General features: G+C 52.3%; 1 protein-coding gene across 2 annotated transcripts; it reads right to left on the bottom strand.

Annotated features, from left to right (window-relative positions):
- Positions 1-8,487: 8,487 nt before the first annotated feature.
- On the bottom strand, positions 8,488-15,214 carry Tagln2 (transgelin 2). 2 transcript variants are annotated; one of them, XM_021650585.2, is made up of 5 exons: positions 15,079-15,214; positions 10,363-10,571; positions 9,925-10,099; positions 9,559-9,661; positions 8,488-9,259 (listed from the first exon to the last, which is right to left on the bottom strand). In XM_021650585.2, exons 2-5 carry the CDS (start codon positions 10,540-10,542, stop codon positions 9,118-9,120), a joined length of 600 nt encoding a protein of 199 aa, XP_021506260.1. In that variant the 5' UTR covers positions 10,543-10,571; positions 15,079-15,214; the 3' UTR covers positions 8,488-9,117. The 2 variants fall into 2 exon arrangements, with proteins under 2 accessions (XP_021506260.1, XP_060220694.1); XM_060364711.1 differs by lacking the exon at positions 15,079-15,214 and adding an exon at positions 13,951-14,087.
- Positions 15,215-15,886: the final 672 nt, after the last annotated feature.

The raw sequence follows: 15,886 nt of genomic DNA, 5'->3' as shown, positions 1-15,886 counted from the left end.
CAGAAGAAGAGGGAGAGTATTGCTCCTCTGCTCAACCCTGTCCCTACCTCATCTGCCTAACCCTTCCTACCATGGCATCACTCCCAGGGAAGTCCCAGAATAAGGCCTAGATTGCTACCCAGGGTCGGTATCCAGGAGAGGAGTGGAGGCAAGCAGCTGCAGCACAGCTTGCCTGTTCTGGTTTGGACTTGGCCCTGCAATAGTCTTTTCATCCTTTGGAGCCTGGAAGGGTGCCTGGCCAGTCACCCTGCTGGCCTCTGAGATGCTCCTACACTAGCTGAGGCAGGAGACATAGGAAGTTTGATTCTATGATGAATAAGCATGTTTAGCAGGGAGGAGATGTGATCCAGCAGAGCTATTAAAATAAAGTCTGGCTTCTCACTTAAGCGTATCTCCTGTCTAAGAGCAATGAGAGGGGAGACTGGTTCTCCTTGTCCTCCCCTTCCTCCTGCCCCTGTGTATTATTGCATGGAGGAAACCGGCCCACCAGCATTAGGATGTCCACACTCTGAAGCGAGGTGAGAAAGGAAATAGGATGGGTAGCTGGCCTTGGACAGTGGGACTCAACATTCCTGTAGAGAGGTTCATGTTACATACAGATGGCTATGGCTCTCCCTCATGATCTCTTTGAACTCCTATAGTCACTCAGTCCTGGGAGATCCCTTCGAAAACCTCAACTTCCATTTAGGGGTATCCATTTGATCCTTAGTAAAGCTGTTTCTTCTAAGTCTGGTTCCTAGCCAAAATCCCATCTTGGAGGGCCTGGAGGAAGCTCCCCCATGCTGTGTTCCCTGAGGAAACAGAATGGAAAAGGATAAATATGATTTGAAAGTCTCCCAAGGCTTGACCCTGACCTAGGCCTGGTTTCCTCCTGGGAAGGGATAATGGCCCCCACCCCTGCTGGGTGGTAAAAAGATAAGACCATGCTCAAACATCAGTTTGCAGTGCTTTCTTCCCCACAGCCATGCAGGGGTCTTGTCCTTAGTGCAGTACAAACATGAGGACACAAAGTGAATCCTACTCTCTTTACTAGGCTGCATGAAGCTGAGAGCTGTGTCACCATCCCCTTTCCTGGAACACTCAAATTCTCCAAACCACCCTAAATTCTTTTAAAATCAAAGTAAGGCTCAAAACATAAATAAATGCCTAAATGCACGAATTACTTTACTTAAACTGCTAGCTGCTTTCCATCTGTCCTCAAAACTCCCTTTCCCTTTCCTGTTCTTAAGGGCTGCCCAAGAAGACCGAGCTGAGGCAGTGAGGGAGGAGAGCTTAAAACACAGAGAGCAATCCCGAGCCAAGCAGAAAGAGCAGAAGTGCATAGAACTATGGAGGCAGGGATGTGTGTATTGGGGTGGAAGCAGGGACTACTGTGGACACTTAGGTCTGGCTACTCGGGTCTAGAAAGGAGACAGGGCAGCATGCACCAGGGGTCATGGCTGTGCTGGGATCCGACTCCGCAAGAAATGAGACATCAGTGTTAGACAAACAGAGCCCCTTGCTGGTCACCGCCACCTTTCCATACATGCCCATTCTCAGGCCAGAGAGAGAGACACTGAGGAAATTGCGTCCCTACCCACCCTCCTAGACGTCTTGAACTAGGCACCACTACCCTCCTACCCATCCAGTACTTGGGCCAACGTTCCCTTGGTATCCTAGACACGCCTGGCACCGGCTTCCCCTCCTACGTGACCGGTGCACAGCCCTGGACTGGGTGGCGGATGCTGAGATAAGGCCAAGGAGGGGGAAAACCGCCAAAGCCAGGAAGTTGCACAGCCTGGTTCCCCTGGCAACCCCACCACAGTCACCAAACAGAGCTAGGACTGAGGGGGTAGGGACAACTGTTCTGGCTCAGCCCAGGGCCCTTCCAAGACCTCGGTTTTCTTGTTGGGGAAACTTTTCTCCAGTATTCCAGGATATACTGCCTAAAAATTAAGGGAGAGTTCGTTTTGAGATGCAATTCAATCTCTACCCTGGATCTACAGGTCTAATAAGTCTGCTGGAGTCTGCATTTCTCTCTAGCATCCCCACTGAGTCCCACGCTGGAGTGTAAGGATATCGCTTAGAGAATAGATGTGTTTACCAAGCTAGAGCTCCTGGTCAGGTTAGGAGAATCCACCATCCTGTGTTCCCTGCAGTCTCTAGCCAGTCCCACCCCCAAGGGCCCTTGACTTTCAACACCAACTGACTGACCGGAGTCTAGAAACCTGGATTTTAGTTCATGCAGAACCAGTTCAAATTCCTGAACTCTGAGCTCCTTCCGGCTGCAACACTTCTGGTTCTGAGAACCAGGAGCCAATGGGAGACACGCGACGCAAGCTTTCTGCTCCTAGGAACCCTTGGACTCTAGGCAAATCACTCCCACACCCTAAGCTTCCGTTTTTCTTGTTCTCTCCAAAGGCTATGGAATACTAAAGCCTTACCAGGAGGTGACAAGGCTCTCTGGGATCAATAAATATCTAAGTGTCTTGAAAGCACACCCCTGAGGTATTGTCTTGGTGGTCATAGTAGCTTCTGCTGCTGAAGGTAGAAATCAAGGCTATCTGAGAGAGTTCTAAGAAGGTCAGGCTACCTTGAGCACAGAAACCTGCAGAAGCAGGATCCAGGGGCTGTGCCTCAGGCGCTCAGTCAGTTCCCATCCAAAGCAGCCAGATAGCCATTTATCTGGAGAAGTGGCTGCCGCAGAGCTGTACAGAACTTCCCGTACCTCTTGCCAAGCCTGACCTCTCCCTTCCTCCACCGTGGCCCCCGGCCTCCACTCACAGGAAAACCACAGCTCAAGCCAGCTGCAGGCTGAACCCTTCTTCAGGGTCAGTCATTTCACAGGGGAACCCCACGATAGGGTGAAGCCGTAGCTTGGACTCCTGCTATCTAGAGTTCAGATTTCAATCGCTTCACTAGTCTGGCTGGGCTAGTTACTGTTACTCTTTGAGCTCCTGTGTCCTGTGTAAAATGGGAAGCTTCCCTATTTTGTGCAGGCCCCTTCTCTTTGTGGATTTCTCACCCCAGAGACAGCTAGCACATGAGTTACTGAAGCTAAACAGTGTCTTTCTTAACCCCCTTCTCTCTCCTTGGTGTCCTCCTGCCAGTGACAGAATCATGGTTTTGAACTCCATTCTCCTCTTTTAGCCTTCTCTGTCCTACCTTTAACCCTGGCCACTGTCACTTCCGCCTGAAGCGCCACAATAATCTCCTTTCCTAATTTTACACCATTCAGCACCTTGTAGCCTCAGAACTTTCTGAACAAAACACAGTTTACAACTCTGCCGTCTAGCTCCAAATCATTCCCTCACAGGTATGCCGGCAAACACACCTGCAATCCCAGCATGCCATAGGCAGAGGCAGGATGACCGCCACAAGTTCAAGGCCACATAAAACCCTGTCTCAGAAAAAAGAATTCAATAACTTCCCTTTGGGAATTGTCCAAATTCTTTCTCTTTGAAGCTCCTTTGACGATCTGATCCTCACTCTCCCTTCTCAATCACATTTCTTGGCTTCGTCTCTAACTTCAAAGAGCTATAGTCCGGTTTGCACAGGGCGCTTGCCTTGCCTCGTCATGCTTGGGGAGTCTCACCATCCCTGGACTCCTGTTTTGCGTCTAATCATCCTTGTATCTTCAGATGCCACCATCTTCCGCACACACCATGGAAGGTGTATGATAGAATCTGATTTCTAAATTGGTTTTCTAATAGGGAAATAGGGCTCAGTGTATGGTAGAAGCATGATGATGACGATGATGATGATGATGATAATGATGATGGGTCACAGCACCCCATCTGGAGATCTCCCTAAGACCTACACCCTCTTATTATACCACAAGTCGTGTTGTTTTATAATTGGCTCCTCACTTTTCCTACCCCTTTTAGGAAAGCAGGTATTTCTTGTCTTGTTAATTGCAGACACCATCCATCCCTAGAACCCAGCAGGTTCCCCACCTTGAAAAGATGTTCAAGGATTACTTTTTGAAATAATGAAATAAATCCAGAACATAGGGTCCCTGGCACAGTGTGTAGCAAAATATGAAAGCAAATATTATCACCATTCCATGCTCCTGCCACATGCTGAGCCAAACTTCCCTACTAGAAAACCAGCTGAAAAGTGGAGTGAAGCAGACGGACAGCCCCAGCATCTGATGGAATGTTTCTATCATCTGGTTCCAGTGATATTGACTTATCTGCCAGTTCCTGGCTACCATCCTTACTCAACCCTTTTTGATTGTGTTCATCCCCCTGAAAGAAGAGACTACCCTCTCTCTAACCACAAAGCCAGTGACTATGTGGTATTGCAGAAGTGTCCCTAATAGGCTCCCATCCTCCCCTGGTCAGATGGGAAGGGAGCAGATGATTCCTGATATGGGTGACCTCTGATGCCCATGGCAATCAGGAATTCAGCAGTGTGTTGATGAGCTCACAAGTAATTCCTCCCACTTAGCCCTCATGCTCTCATCAAAGACATGTACCACAGGCTTCAGGAATCATCACCGCTCACATCCATGCGCTATTTCCCTTCAGGACCACAAACTGTTTGAGCAAAGAGGTCACGTCTCAGTAATTTACCCTGAAAGGTCTGACATAGCACCCCAGTAAGTGTAGAAAAGCACACACATGAAAAATGAGTGTATCTGAGCATTTCCAGGCAGAACTGCCCATTTTCCTCCATTAGGAAATGAGATTTGTCCTATTTATTGAAGACATTCCTTCTGACCCTTGAGAGATTCCAGAGGCTAATAACCTTTAGGGGCAAGAGGATCATTTTTTCCTTGTCTAACCTAAATTTCTCTAGATGCGACTTCAGAGCATTTTTCTGTAGTCCACCTTCCTGGCCATTGGAACTAAAACCCACTTCCTTGCAACGAGACAGTTACTAATTCATTCTTTTAGCCTTTTCTTCAACAAATTTAGTCCCAGGCCCTTTTTTTTTGCTCCCTTCCCTAGAGTCCTCTTTCCCAGCTCTCTCCCTGTTCCACTGTTCCTTGGGCCCTTTGCCAAGTTCTCAGAGAGCAATCGGGACAGGAATGACGCCTATTGTTCTCCACGGAGGACAAACACACATGCCTACGCACAAGAACCAACACCTCTACCCTCCCATTATCCTCCACTCTCGGCAGACAGACACTCACCGGGCAGTCTCTTCGCAAACTCATTTCTCCTACCTGGGGCCCCTGAGCCTTCATCTAGTCAATCCTCAAACACCTGAGTACCCACTTGCTCGCTTTTTCTCACAAGTAAACAGAACTGGTTGGGTCCTCTGTGTTTCCCCTTCCCCTCTTCCCCCTTCCCCCGCGCTGCCCTTCTCTAAACTCTCCCTTCTATTGGCCACCATGGGCCACTCCCACTTTCTCTACACCTCCGCCCGGCCGCTGAGGGCAAAGTAAGTGAAGCACAGTTGACTCCGCCCTCAAACTCCTTTGCTCCTCCCCTTCCCCACCTCGACCCTTGAAACACTACCCTCCATCTACTACTTCGGGGCTGCCCTGGCCATAGTGACGCTTCTCGGGGTTCTGCTTTGTGAAAATTAGCACAGAGGAAGCGTGGGAGCTGACAAATGAGCTTGGTTCCATCTCAGATCTGGTGACGGGCTGAGCTGCGGAGCTCCTGGCTGGCTGGGCACTATCTTACTAGGCCGGGGATTTGAAAGCAAGTAGGTGGTGTGACAGTCATTCGTTCATTCATTCAGCAAGCAGTTACCCAGCACCTGTAGCACCACTCTCCGAGAACAAAACCAATAAAACCCTGCCTCAGTGCAGTGTAGATTCTACGGGTGGAGACTGAAAATGAGTAAGTAAAACATACTGGCTCTTGGACAGTCATAAATGACATTGGGGAAGGAGGAGGGATGCGAGGTGAGGTGGTGTGTGATTTTAAGTAGGGTGGCCAGGAAAGGTGGTATTTGAACAAAGCTTTGAGGAGGCAAAAGAGCAAACCACAGAGAGACCTGGGAGGAGACTGTTTTAGGTCGCTGATATCCTCCAGTATCAGTTACAAAATACATACAGAGAACGTGTACTGGGAAATGGCAAGCAAAGGGGACGTTTATACAAAGGAGCTGTTTCTCCTAGCATCGGGGTTGGGGCCCAATCCTGGATTCCAGAGGTGGGAGGAGTGCCAGGAAAGATCAGAAGAGCCAAATCAGGAGTGAGACTGACCTCAGCAGGGACCAAATGCTAGAAAGCAAGCAAACAAAACCCACACAAGATCTGAAGACGCCAGTCCCCAAAAGGGTTTTGTCTTCGTCTGCTCTCTCTCGCTGTAATAAAGGCATCAGGACCAAACGCAGTTTGGCGAGAAAAAGATTTATTTGATTTACACATCCTAAGTGACAGTCCACTGAGTGGGGACTGAAGTCAAGGCAGGAACTCAAGGCCGGGACCTGGAGGCAGCAACTGAAGCAAAAGCTATGGGGGAAGCCTGCTTGCTGGGCTTGCTCTCGACTTGTTCAGTCTGCTTTGTTATATCACCCAGGACCATGTGGCCCTGTGGGCTGGAACCCCCCCACACACACACACACACATCAGTCATTCATCAAGAAATGCTCTATCAATCTGATGTAGGGATTTTCTCCATCAAGCTTCCTCTTCTCAGATGACTCCGATTTGTGCCAAGTTGAAAACAAAAACAAAAAAGCCTGATCAGGACCGAGCTGAACACCTACTGGAATGATTTAAGAGATACTGACATTCCTCTCCAAGCCTGGCGGTTGGAGAGCACAGCCAGAAGGAAAGCGAGCATCTCTTGGACCCCACCTGCGTCTGCCTCGGAAATGACGCTCCGGAGAGGGAGAGAGGGCCAGCTTCTTTGATCATGCTCAGCAGTGCAGTGGTGAAGGGCCCTAACACCACCGGGCAGAAGCAATTTCCCCGTCCACTGTGCACGCAAAGCCTAACTTTTATTCCCCTCCCCCCACTTCCATTTCTTGGGCCCTGCTGAGCAATTCGCCGTGCAAGTCCTTTCCACTCTGGGCTTCCACAATCTTTACGGGAACCTTAGGAGAAATCATTCTCTACCGTTTTACAGAATAAGGAACAGCGTCCCATTACGCCACCGTCCATCCCCCGGTCCCACCACATACCCGTTTCTGAGGCTGTAACAATGCAGCCCGAACTAGACCTTCAGCCAGGTTGACTTGGGGCTCAAATACGTGCTCCTTCCTGGGACTGCTAGGTGGACTTAGCTAAGTTTCTTGCCCTTTGTGAGAGCCAGTGGATAGAGCAGGGGCAATGCCCCCCGTGACACGGTAATGCCCACCTCAGGACCTTCTATAAGAATCTTCTGGGACCAGGCAGTGTTACTACCGAGGCATATCACACCCTCAGAAAATGACAGTGTGTTGACAACAATTCGTAGCTCTAAATCACTAGACCAGGGAAGGATTTTTTTTTTAAATCAGTGAATTCTGTGTTTTCTCTGCAATGACATCACTCTCTCACACTGACAGTCCACAAAGCCTTCCTGAGGGAGAGATAAAGGAGCAAGAGCTAGCCCCTGGAGATTTATAGAGGATGCAGCCTGTCTTATCTGTGCCACAGCCCCTGGGAGTGCAGTAAGAAAATGCTATCTTTTCAATAGTGTGGCGTCAAGATAAGGCTGAAAGCCAGGAGGCTGACGGCTATAAGCTTTGGCGTGGTGCCTGGCACACAGTAGGTGTTTCTAGGAAAAGACTTCCACAGTGAAGCAAGGAAGGAGGAGGATACAAGAGCTCTTCGGTTATAAACTGCTGTATCATGAGTCTCTGAAAGAGACAGGTAATACCAAGTAGAGGAGGACGACATTGGAGACCATGGAGACCACAGCCCTGAGACTGACTGGTTGGTGAAGAGTGGGCAGGGGTGGGGCACTAGCTGACGTGGAGTCCCTCAGGTCCTCCATGAGAAGACATGAAGACAGCCTAAGAAGGCTTGCAATAATGGGAGACCAACAGCTCCAAGTATTCATTCACTCACGGGCTGGGCTGAGGACAGTGACTGGGAGTTGATCGTGCTGTCCAAGACTGGAGTCTAGAGGCTCTCCCTGGAATGCAGCTCACAGGTGCTTGGGAACAACGGACAGAGCATCTCCCCAGCCACCAACTCATTCTTGCTCACTTCCCAGCTTCTGGTTCTGTCTAGCTCCCATGACCCCCACCTTCAGCACCTTCGACCTATTCCAACATGGGGAACCCTCTTGCCCCTGTCTGCATGAAAGCCTCCAGTTTGATTAGGCCAGTACTCAGCCAGGAGCAGCAGACTCAGCCCAGTTCACTGGGGAGTGATGTTCCCCCAGCCTGCAGACACAGGCCCCACAATCAGCATTAAGGTTCCTACCCACCAAGGACAGCTGTGAGGTCCTGTCCCTTCTTAATCCCAAACTATCCTCCCCTAAACTGAACGACAGAGAGAGGATGAGTAAAAGAGGACAGCACATCCTTTCATCTCTGCCCTCTCTCCCAGCCTAGTATGACTTCGTTCCCCAGAGTGGGCACAGTGGCCCTAGACACAGCCGGAGTCCATCCTAAAAAGAACGAGATTCTTTATTTAGAATCAGCAAATTCGTGTTCCTCAAGGCCCAGACCATGGTGAGTAGCTCTTCTACCTCTGTCTCCTCTGCTCCACCCCTTAGCCACAGTGAGAGGAATGGAAAAGAAGAAGCCAAAAGGGCCTCTGCTAGGGAAAGCTGCCCAGATGTGTGGTAAGTAAAGCCCAGCTGTGGCTGCAGTGACAGCCACAGGCCCTCCCTATAAATTAAGTCCCTTGAGCCACAGCTGTAGGAGAGGTGTACTTGTAGAAAGGAGGTCAGTGAGTGTTGGGGCACAGGGCAGGATCTTAGACTCCTAGCCAAAGAATGGGGTGAAATCACAGAGGTCAGAAAAGCAGAAACATGCTGGGGAAAGGAAGCTTTGGTCCCAGGGGGAAAGTTGGTCCAGTTTTGATGTTTGTGGGGAAGGAATGTATTAGTAAGCCCAGAGAGAGAGAGAGAGAGAGAGACAAGCATCAAGCACTGCCAGAGGTGACAAGATAGGAGCCCACCCTGGCAGAGGGGAGCTTAGCGATCCAGGGGCTCTCAGGGAATGTCATTGCTAAAACATATATATACATATATATTAACCATTCATGGAGGGCAGGGGCAGGAGAGGGGTGTGTGATCAGAGGATCTGGCGAGGCATCCCGTAGCCAGTCATGCCAGCCTGAGATGCTCCACGGTTGGTGCCCATCTGCAACCCAATCACATTCTTGCCCTCTTGCAACTGGTTGTCCGAGAAGTTCCGAGGGTTCTCCTTGGATTTCCTGGGTAAATAGGTGTTCTAGTTAGGAGTTGGTCATAGGCTAGCTACCCCAGTAAATTCTGCCCTGAGGCGTGTAAGCTGACACCCACTGTGCCTCTTAGAGCCCTGGGATACCTCGAGGCACCTCTGTCTCTCCAAAAGGACAGTCACTGTTACTACCACCCCCACCCACCCCCTGGAGTTCTAAAGATGCTTTGTATGGACTGGTTCTACGGCAACAACATCATTTATTCTCCAGGGACAGGAATGGGCAAGAATACTGGACCAGCAGGGCCCTATGGCTAGCCCACAGATACTTACTTAGGAAACCAGTTGGGATCCCCAGAGAAAAGCCCATCGTCCCTGGCTACTGCCAGCCCACCCAGGTTCATTAGTGTCCGCTGCACACAAGCCATGTTCTTTCCTGGAAGAAAACAATTACGCTGCCTCAGCAGGGGTAGGACACTGGACGCCAGAACTCTATGTGTCACTAGGTCTACAAGCTTGGCACCCAAACTTTAATTCATTGTTCTAACCCCAGCCTGCAATACAGCCCATCCACCATCAAATACGCATGCACACACTCACACTTGTCCTCAGGAAACCAACCACCTATTCTTTTCTATGGGTAAAGATGGCCCAGCCCAACCCTGGTCTCCTGGGTAAAAGCCCTGGGCCCTGGCCCACCTTCCCAGAGATCCACAGTCTGGAAGATGTCAGTGGTGTTGATGCCGTAGCGCTCAGCTGCCTGCAGGAACTGAGAGATTTGCTCCATCTGCCTGAAGGCCATGGTGGAGGCCTGGATCTTCTTTACTGGGGCCTGCCCCTCGGGGTATAGCGAGTTAATAAGCTCACACAGCACCTGGTAGAGGCAGAGAAGAAGACATGCCTACTGAAGACCAGAGCACCTAAGACAGCGAACCAGAGAGGTGCCTTTTCTGTGGTGAGCCCCAAGATGTCTCCTGCCCCTGAACCCAGAAGAAGAGCCAGAGTGTAGTCTTCCCTTGCTCCTCTAGAGTCACTGCCTGGAGTACCTTCTCGACCCCTTCCCAAATAGATATTCTACCAGCGCCTGTGAACGTCTGCTACAAGAGGACATCCACCATGACCTTCCAGTACACTCACCGTGCCATCCTTGAGCCAGTTCTGGAAGTTCTCCCGCCCAGGCTGGGGCCGGCCTACGTCATTTCGGCACTGAGTGGTGATCCACTGGATCAGGATCTGCTCCAGATCCGCATCGTACTGCTTCTCGATCTTCTGCTGCACCTCCCGGCTCAGGCCGTATGAAGGTCCCCTGTTGGCCATTCTGAATAAGCGGTGGTGACGGTGAAGAGCTGTGGAGAGGACAAAACCAGGCCCATGGTCAACATTCCACACAACAATGCATGGCGTGCCTGTGAGGGCCAGAGAGGGAGCTACCAACAGCAGGGCTCTGACCTCCAGCCCGTATGAGGCCACACAGGTACCAAATTTCATTTGAATGAGTGGTTCTGCATCTAGAAGAAGCCCAGGATCCACAGGAATACACTATGGAGTAGATGACTTCAGTTCTACATCATCCATGGTGCCATCAAGGGGACACACAAAGTGTGGAGAGCAGAAACAGTGTACACAATGGACACTAAGCTGCACAGCTGAGATCATGTTCCAGGAATGACAGAAGTAGCGGAGGGACAGAAGCAGTCTGGGTGGGCTCGCTGGGAAAGGCAGGCCCACATTTTAGCAGGCGAAGGGAATTTCCTGTGATGAGCCCAGCAGTCAAGACAAATCCTTTCCTTTCCCTTCTAGGAATTGTGAGAGGCAGACTAACCCACCCCGTTCCTGCCAAAGGTGTCCTTCTATGAATTCCCAGAACTGGTCGATATATCACCTTACGTAGCTAAATAAAGGGGAGGGGGAGCAGGATGGGGTGGAGTGATTTGCCCGTATTAGCCAGAGAGTTCTCATTCTCAGTAAGTAAAACGGTGAGGCATCATGGGAGAAGAGAAAGAAAAGGGGGTGCTTTTCAGGGTCATGAGTCAAGCAATGCCCCCAGAAGCCGGAAAAGAAAAGGAAATGGCCTCTCCCCTCTCTCCTCAGCCCCGGTGAATGCAGCCCTGCCAGCGTTTCTAGAACTGTTACAGCACCCAGTGTGTCATTAGTTGATGCCACTAAGTTCACAGTTAGTTACCGCAGAAACGGTAAATTAACCCAGAGCCTTGGGTGTTATTTTCGGGGAAACCTGGCAGGAGAGAGAAGGATGGCCGAGCACAGAGCCGGGTTTAGCTTTCCTTGAGGACCCTGGTTAGGGAGAACTGCTGGCTTCTGACCACAGGCCTGAGTTGGCAGCAATGCAATGCAGTGAGCCTGCACCACCCACAGCTTCACTGACAGGTCCCACACCCAGGAACCCAGGGAGCAGCTACTGGAGTTGCTGCTGCCGTGCAGGGGAGCCAGGGACAGAGGAGGGGCACTGTCCCTCACTTGCTACTCCCAGCCACTGCCAAGGGTTCGGTCCTCTCTGGTCAGAAATGAGCCGGCTGTCTCTGACGGCTCACAAAATGGTATCCACAGGACAAGCGCCTCCACACAGAGGAAGGGAGCCTACATCTGGCTTCAGGCCAGGTCAGTCTTAAGGGGTGAAGTCATTCTGGCTCCCTCTCTCATGCACCCCAGGTTGAGCACTCCCACCACCCCCTCAGCAGGCTCTGGTGCTCTGCCAAAATACAAGAAGCCAGGCCAGTCTCTAATAATGTCATATGTTTGGGCAGAGGTTGTGTGCAGGGGTCAGCCCCCTCCCCCACCCTTCCACAAGGCCGCCCCTTCCTCCTCTGGGTTATCCAGCTGCACATTTCCGGCAGGATCCTCCCTATAAATCAGTTATTTTTAAACTCCATTAGGCGACTTCCCCCAGCCAGACCAGATAAATGTCAGGCTGGGTCCTGACCCCCACCACACCAAAAGCCACACACACAATAAGCTCGGTGACGGCAGGTAGATGAGTGAAGCGGCTGAGGCCTGGGCAGAAAGTCAGGGTGGGCGACATCTTTGCCTTCTCTAGTCCAGTGCAGCCACTCAGCTCCTAGGCTATACAAGAACGGTGTCGTAACCTCAGACCACAAAAGAATGGCTAGAAAACGGGATAGAAAACGGTGGGGGGTTAAAGGCTGCTTTTACATGCAAGCCTCCTCTCCCTGCCAATATCTAGACCTCCCTTCTGGAACTGCTTCACTTTTGTCACTGAGGGTTGTTTCCAAGGAGCCAACGGACCTGAATCCTGGGCACAGGTATCGAAAGGGCAAGAGAATGATTAACCCAAATACGAGGGTTGAAAGGGAGAAGAGAGTCTGAAGACAGACCCTTCCAGTGTCCCCCTGCCCCAGATCTACCCCCAGACAGGTGAATCCTGAGGGTCCCTCCCCTGGCTTGGGAGCCTGGACGAAGCTGGCACGGTTGCTGGCTTCCAGCTGCAGTGTCTCTGTTCCACTCTGAGGCCATGACCCTAGAACCCCAAAGCGGCAGAGGCACGGGGCGGAGTTCTCAGATGAGGCTATCCCAGCCAGCAGGACAGCAGCTGTCTCTCTCCCTACCCCCTCGGGCAGGCAGGCAGCTGATGGGTTGTGGCTGCTGCAGCTGGAGAGACCCACCCTAGTTACACCCAGGAGACCGACCCCAGCCTTCCCTCAGAGAAAGAGAAAATAGCAAGTCTCCTTCTGGTGTGGGCTAAAGAGATCCGTCCAGCTGGAACACAGGTGTGGGAGATGCCCAGAACTGGGCATCCCGAGTGAGGACAACAGCTGGACAGCTTGCGCGGTGGGCTGGCAGTGGCAATCTCTAGAGCTGACTGTGGCCCTGGGAACAATCCTCATCCAGGCCCACAAGGTTACAAAGACTGAGAAAGGAGGTGGGACCACAAAAGGCCTTCCACCCCTGGGCTCCACCCAAACCATGGCTGGAAGGTTACCTCACCCAATTCAACGTCAAGGCCTGAAGGTAAGGAGGGCACCAAGGTGGGGAGGGCTGGCCTCTACAATTCTTGAGTAATTTATTGGGAAGACAAGGGGATTCTCCTCTCACTGTGCGACCGGAATGTAGGGTACTTCCCAACTCAGTGAGCTGGGACTCTTCTGAAAAAGAAATGCCACACGGGTAGGCCGAAGGCCAGTGAGGAGCCCTGTGGTTAAGGGGATGCCTTTGGGAAGACCCTCCCCCACCAAGGGGCAGCCCCCTCACCACCTAGAGACCAGAGCAGAAGAGAAAGCTAAGCTCCACAAACAGGAAGCCCGAAAGGCCTGCTCAGGAGGAGAGGAGGGGGTGGAGGCCGTTGCCATGGCTTCTGTGTACCAAACACAGGAATGGAGGCAGGGTGGGGGCCCCCCCAGGCAGGAACACCCACTCCACACAGACTTGGGTGGAGGCTCTGGGCAAAGGGATCCTAACAGCTCTCAGGGTATAGTCAGACTCAAGAGAAGAGGCGGCTTTGGAGGCCCTGGGGGGCATAGGCAGTTTGTGGGTAGAGAATCTAAGAAGTCTAGATGACCGACACATCCTGGGTAGGAGCTCAAAAGCCCACACCTGGCAATCTCAAAGGGCGAAGAGATGGAGTTAGGCCTGACTAGGGTCCAACCTCCTGGCGACCGACACAGACAGTAAAGTCCTGGGTGTGCAAGGGGACTGCAAGGACAAAGATTATTTGCGGCTCTGGACCGATACACCCTGTTCACCCCTCCCTACCTTGGCCTGCAATCTGAGGTGTAGCCTCAGCCGCAGAAGGAGAAACTGGGAGGAGTTTAGAAATGAGGCGCTGTCCCCGACTACTGCTCTAAATTAGAAGGCTAGAGGAGCCCGTCCAGCCACAGTTCTCCTACACCGCACAACGCACGCCGCTGCTCTTGCTCTACAGATGCCAAGTGTACCAGATCCTCTAGGATAAGAACACAGGTGGGCCTGCAGAGCCCAGCAGGGAGGTAATCTACTTCCGGTCTGCAGGTCCAGCCCCTTCAATCGCCGCCCCCACCCCCACGGCCACACCCTGGGCCGTTACGGTGGATGAGTCACCCACCGCCCTCCCGCCACTGGGGTGACGCAGGTCTGGGCAGCCCGCCCGCCCGCGGCCACCACCAGCTTTCCCAGCAGCAGGGGGCACGGGAGGGAGCAGCGAGGCTCAGGCTAGGGTAGGAAAGCTTGGACAGCAGCCAACCCTTACAGACAGGGCACATCCGAGTGCAGTCAGGGCTGCAGGCCCGAGATGTCCGAGGTCAAAGGCACTCCAAGGGAGGAATGGGGTTTCACAGAAGACCACACCACTGTGCACCGAGACCCGTGACCCCAGCTGGTGACCCCGAGTACCCAGAAAAGCGAACTAGCGGGAAGGGGCGAAAAAAGGTGTTTTCGAAGGCACAAAAGTCAGGCAGCGCCCACACGTGCTCCCGCACCAGGAAGTGATAGGCGCGCGCGGTAAATTCGGGGATCCGGGAGACTGCACTAGGGCGCGCGCCAGAACCCTTGTTCTCGCCGCCACCCAATGCAGCCTACGAACGTCGGACGCCCTTTCTTCTCCCCCCAAAAGAACTGCGCACTGGAGCGGGATGCCCCGGCTTGAGACACGGCCCTTTGCATTGGGACGGACGCCCCGTCTATGCACCGGCAAAGCTCGCCTTACTTAAGTGTCCAACAAGGCAGAGTCAAGGCTTGGGAACCGGACCTGACAGCACGGGTGGGGCACCCAGTGCGGACCCTAGCAGCCGCCAGTCTTCCACCGCCACGCCTGGAGCGAGTCTCAAGTGTTGGCTTCTTGCTTTCTACAGACCACACACATAACCCGACCCCACCCCGTTTCCTTGGTCCCGCAGTCCTGCTCACCGTCCAAGAGAGCTGGATAAGAGCACGCGCACTTCAGGGGCTGCAGTGGAGAGTGGAGCGCAAGACCCGGCCGAGCTTAGAGTTTTCCGGAGGGTCCCGCCTCAGACGGGGCGGACCAGGGGCGGGGCAAGGGCCGAGAGGGTTTAAAGGCGCAGCCTTGTGGAATGTTGGAGCTTCTAAGATAGGTGGTCAGTAGGCAGGAGTGAGGGTTAAAGGACCTGCTGAGTCCTTGGCGCCACTACAAAAGGTCTTCACCCAGGAGCTCCTCAACCTCCACTCAACAGCCATAGACTTGTTATCCCAGTAGGCAACTTTCTGCCTAGATTAGGTCGCCGTTGCTAGCCTGTTTCTGTGAGAAGAAGCCTCCTGTTACAAAAAAAGCTGCCAAGGTAAATGGAGGTACAGGAAGAGCATTTCCCCCAGGATTGGGGAGGGTGTGACAGAACTGTAGCTTGCAGGCTGGGACAGCACCCCCACGTGGGTCTGCTTGCCATTTAACTTCAAGCCTGGGCAAAAACGAACAGTGAGGTCACTCCTTGCCCAGGGCCCAAGGGGTGTGGTAGGGCTTGGGCCCTGGGGTTCAGACTCAGCTTCTCCCTCCCTTCCATCTCCTGTTTAATAACCTAACATTTCTTCTTAGATCTTGGAGAGATCAGAAGGGGGTAGGGCTTATTGGGGGAAGCTGGCAGGCAGTTTTCTGCCCCTTGGAGTGGAGAGTGATAGTTGAAGAACACCTTGTACTTTTTTCCCAGGCTTCAGTTAATAGAGTCCTCACTTAAAATCCATCAGTGTTCTTTCTTCACCTTAC

Source organism: Meriones unguiculatus, chromosome 11 (assembly GCF_030254825.1).
Source record: "Meriones unguiculatus strain TT.TT164.6M chromosome 11, Bangor_MerUng_6.1, whole genome shotgun sequence".
Classification (NCBI taxonomy): domain Eukaryota; kingdom Metazoa; phylum Chordata; class Mammalia; order Rodentia; family Muridae; genus Meriones; species Meriones unguiculatus.
The sequence above is the reverse complement of the archived record's forward strand: the minus strand, read 5'-3'. Positions and strand labels throughout refer to the sequence as shown.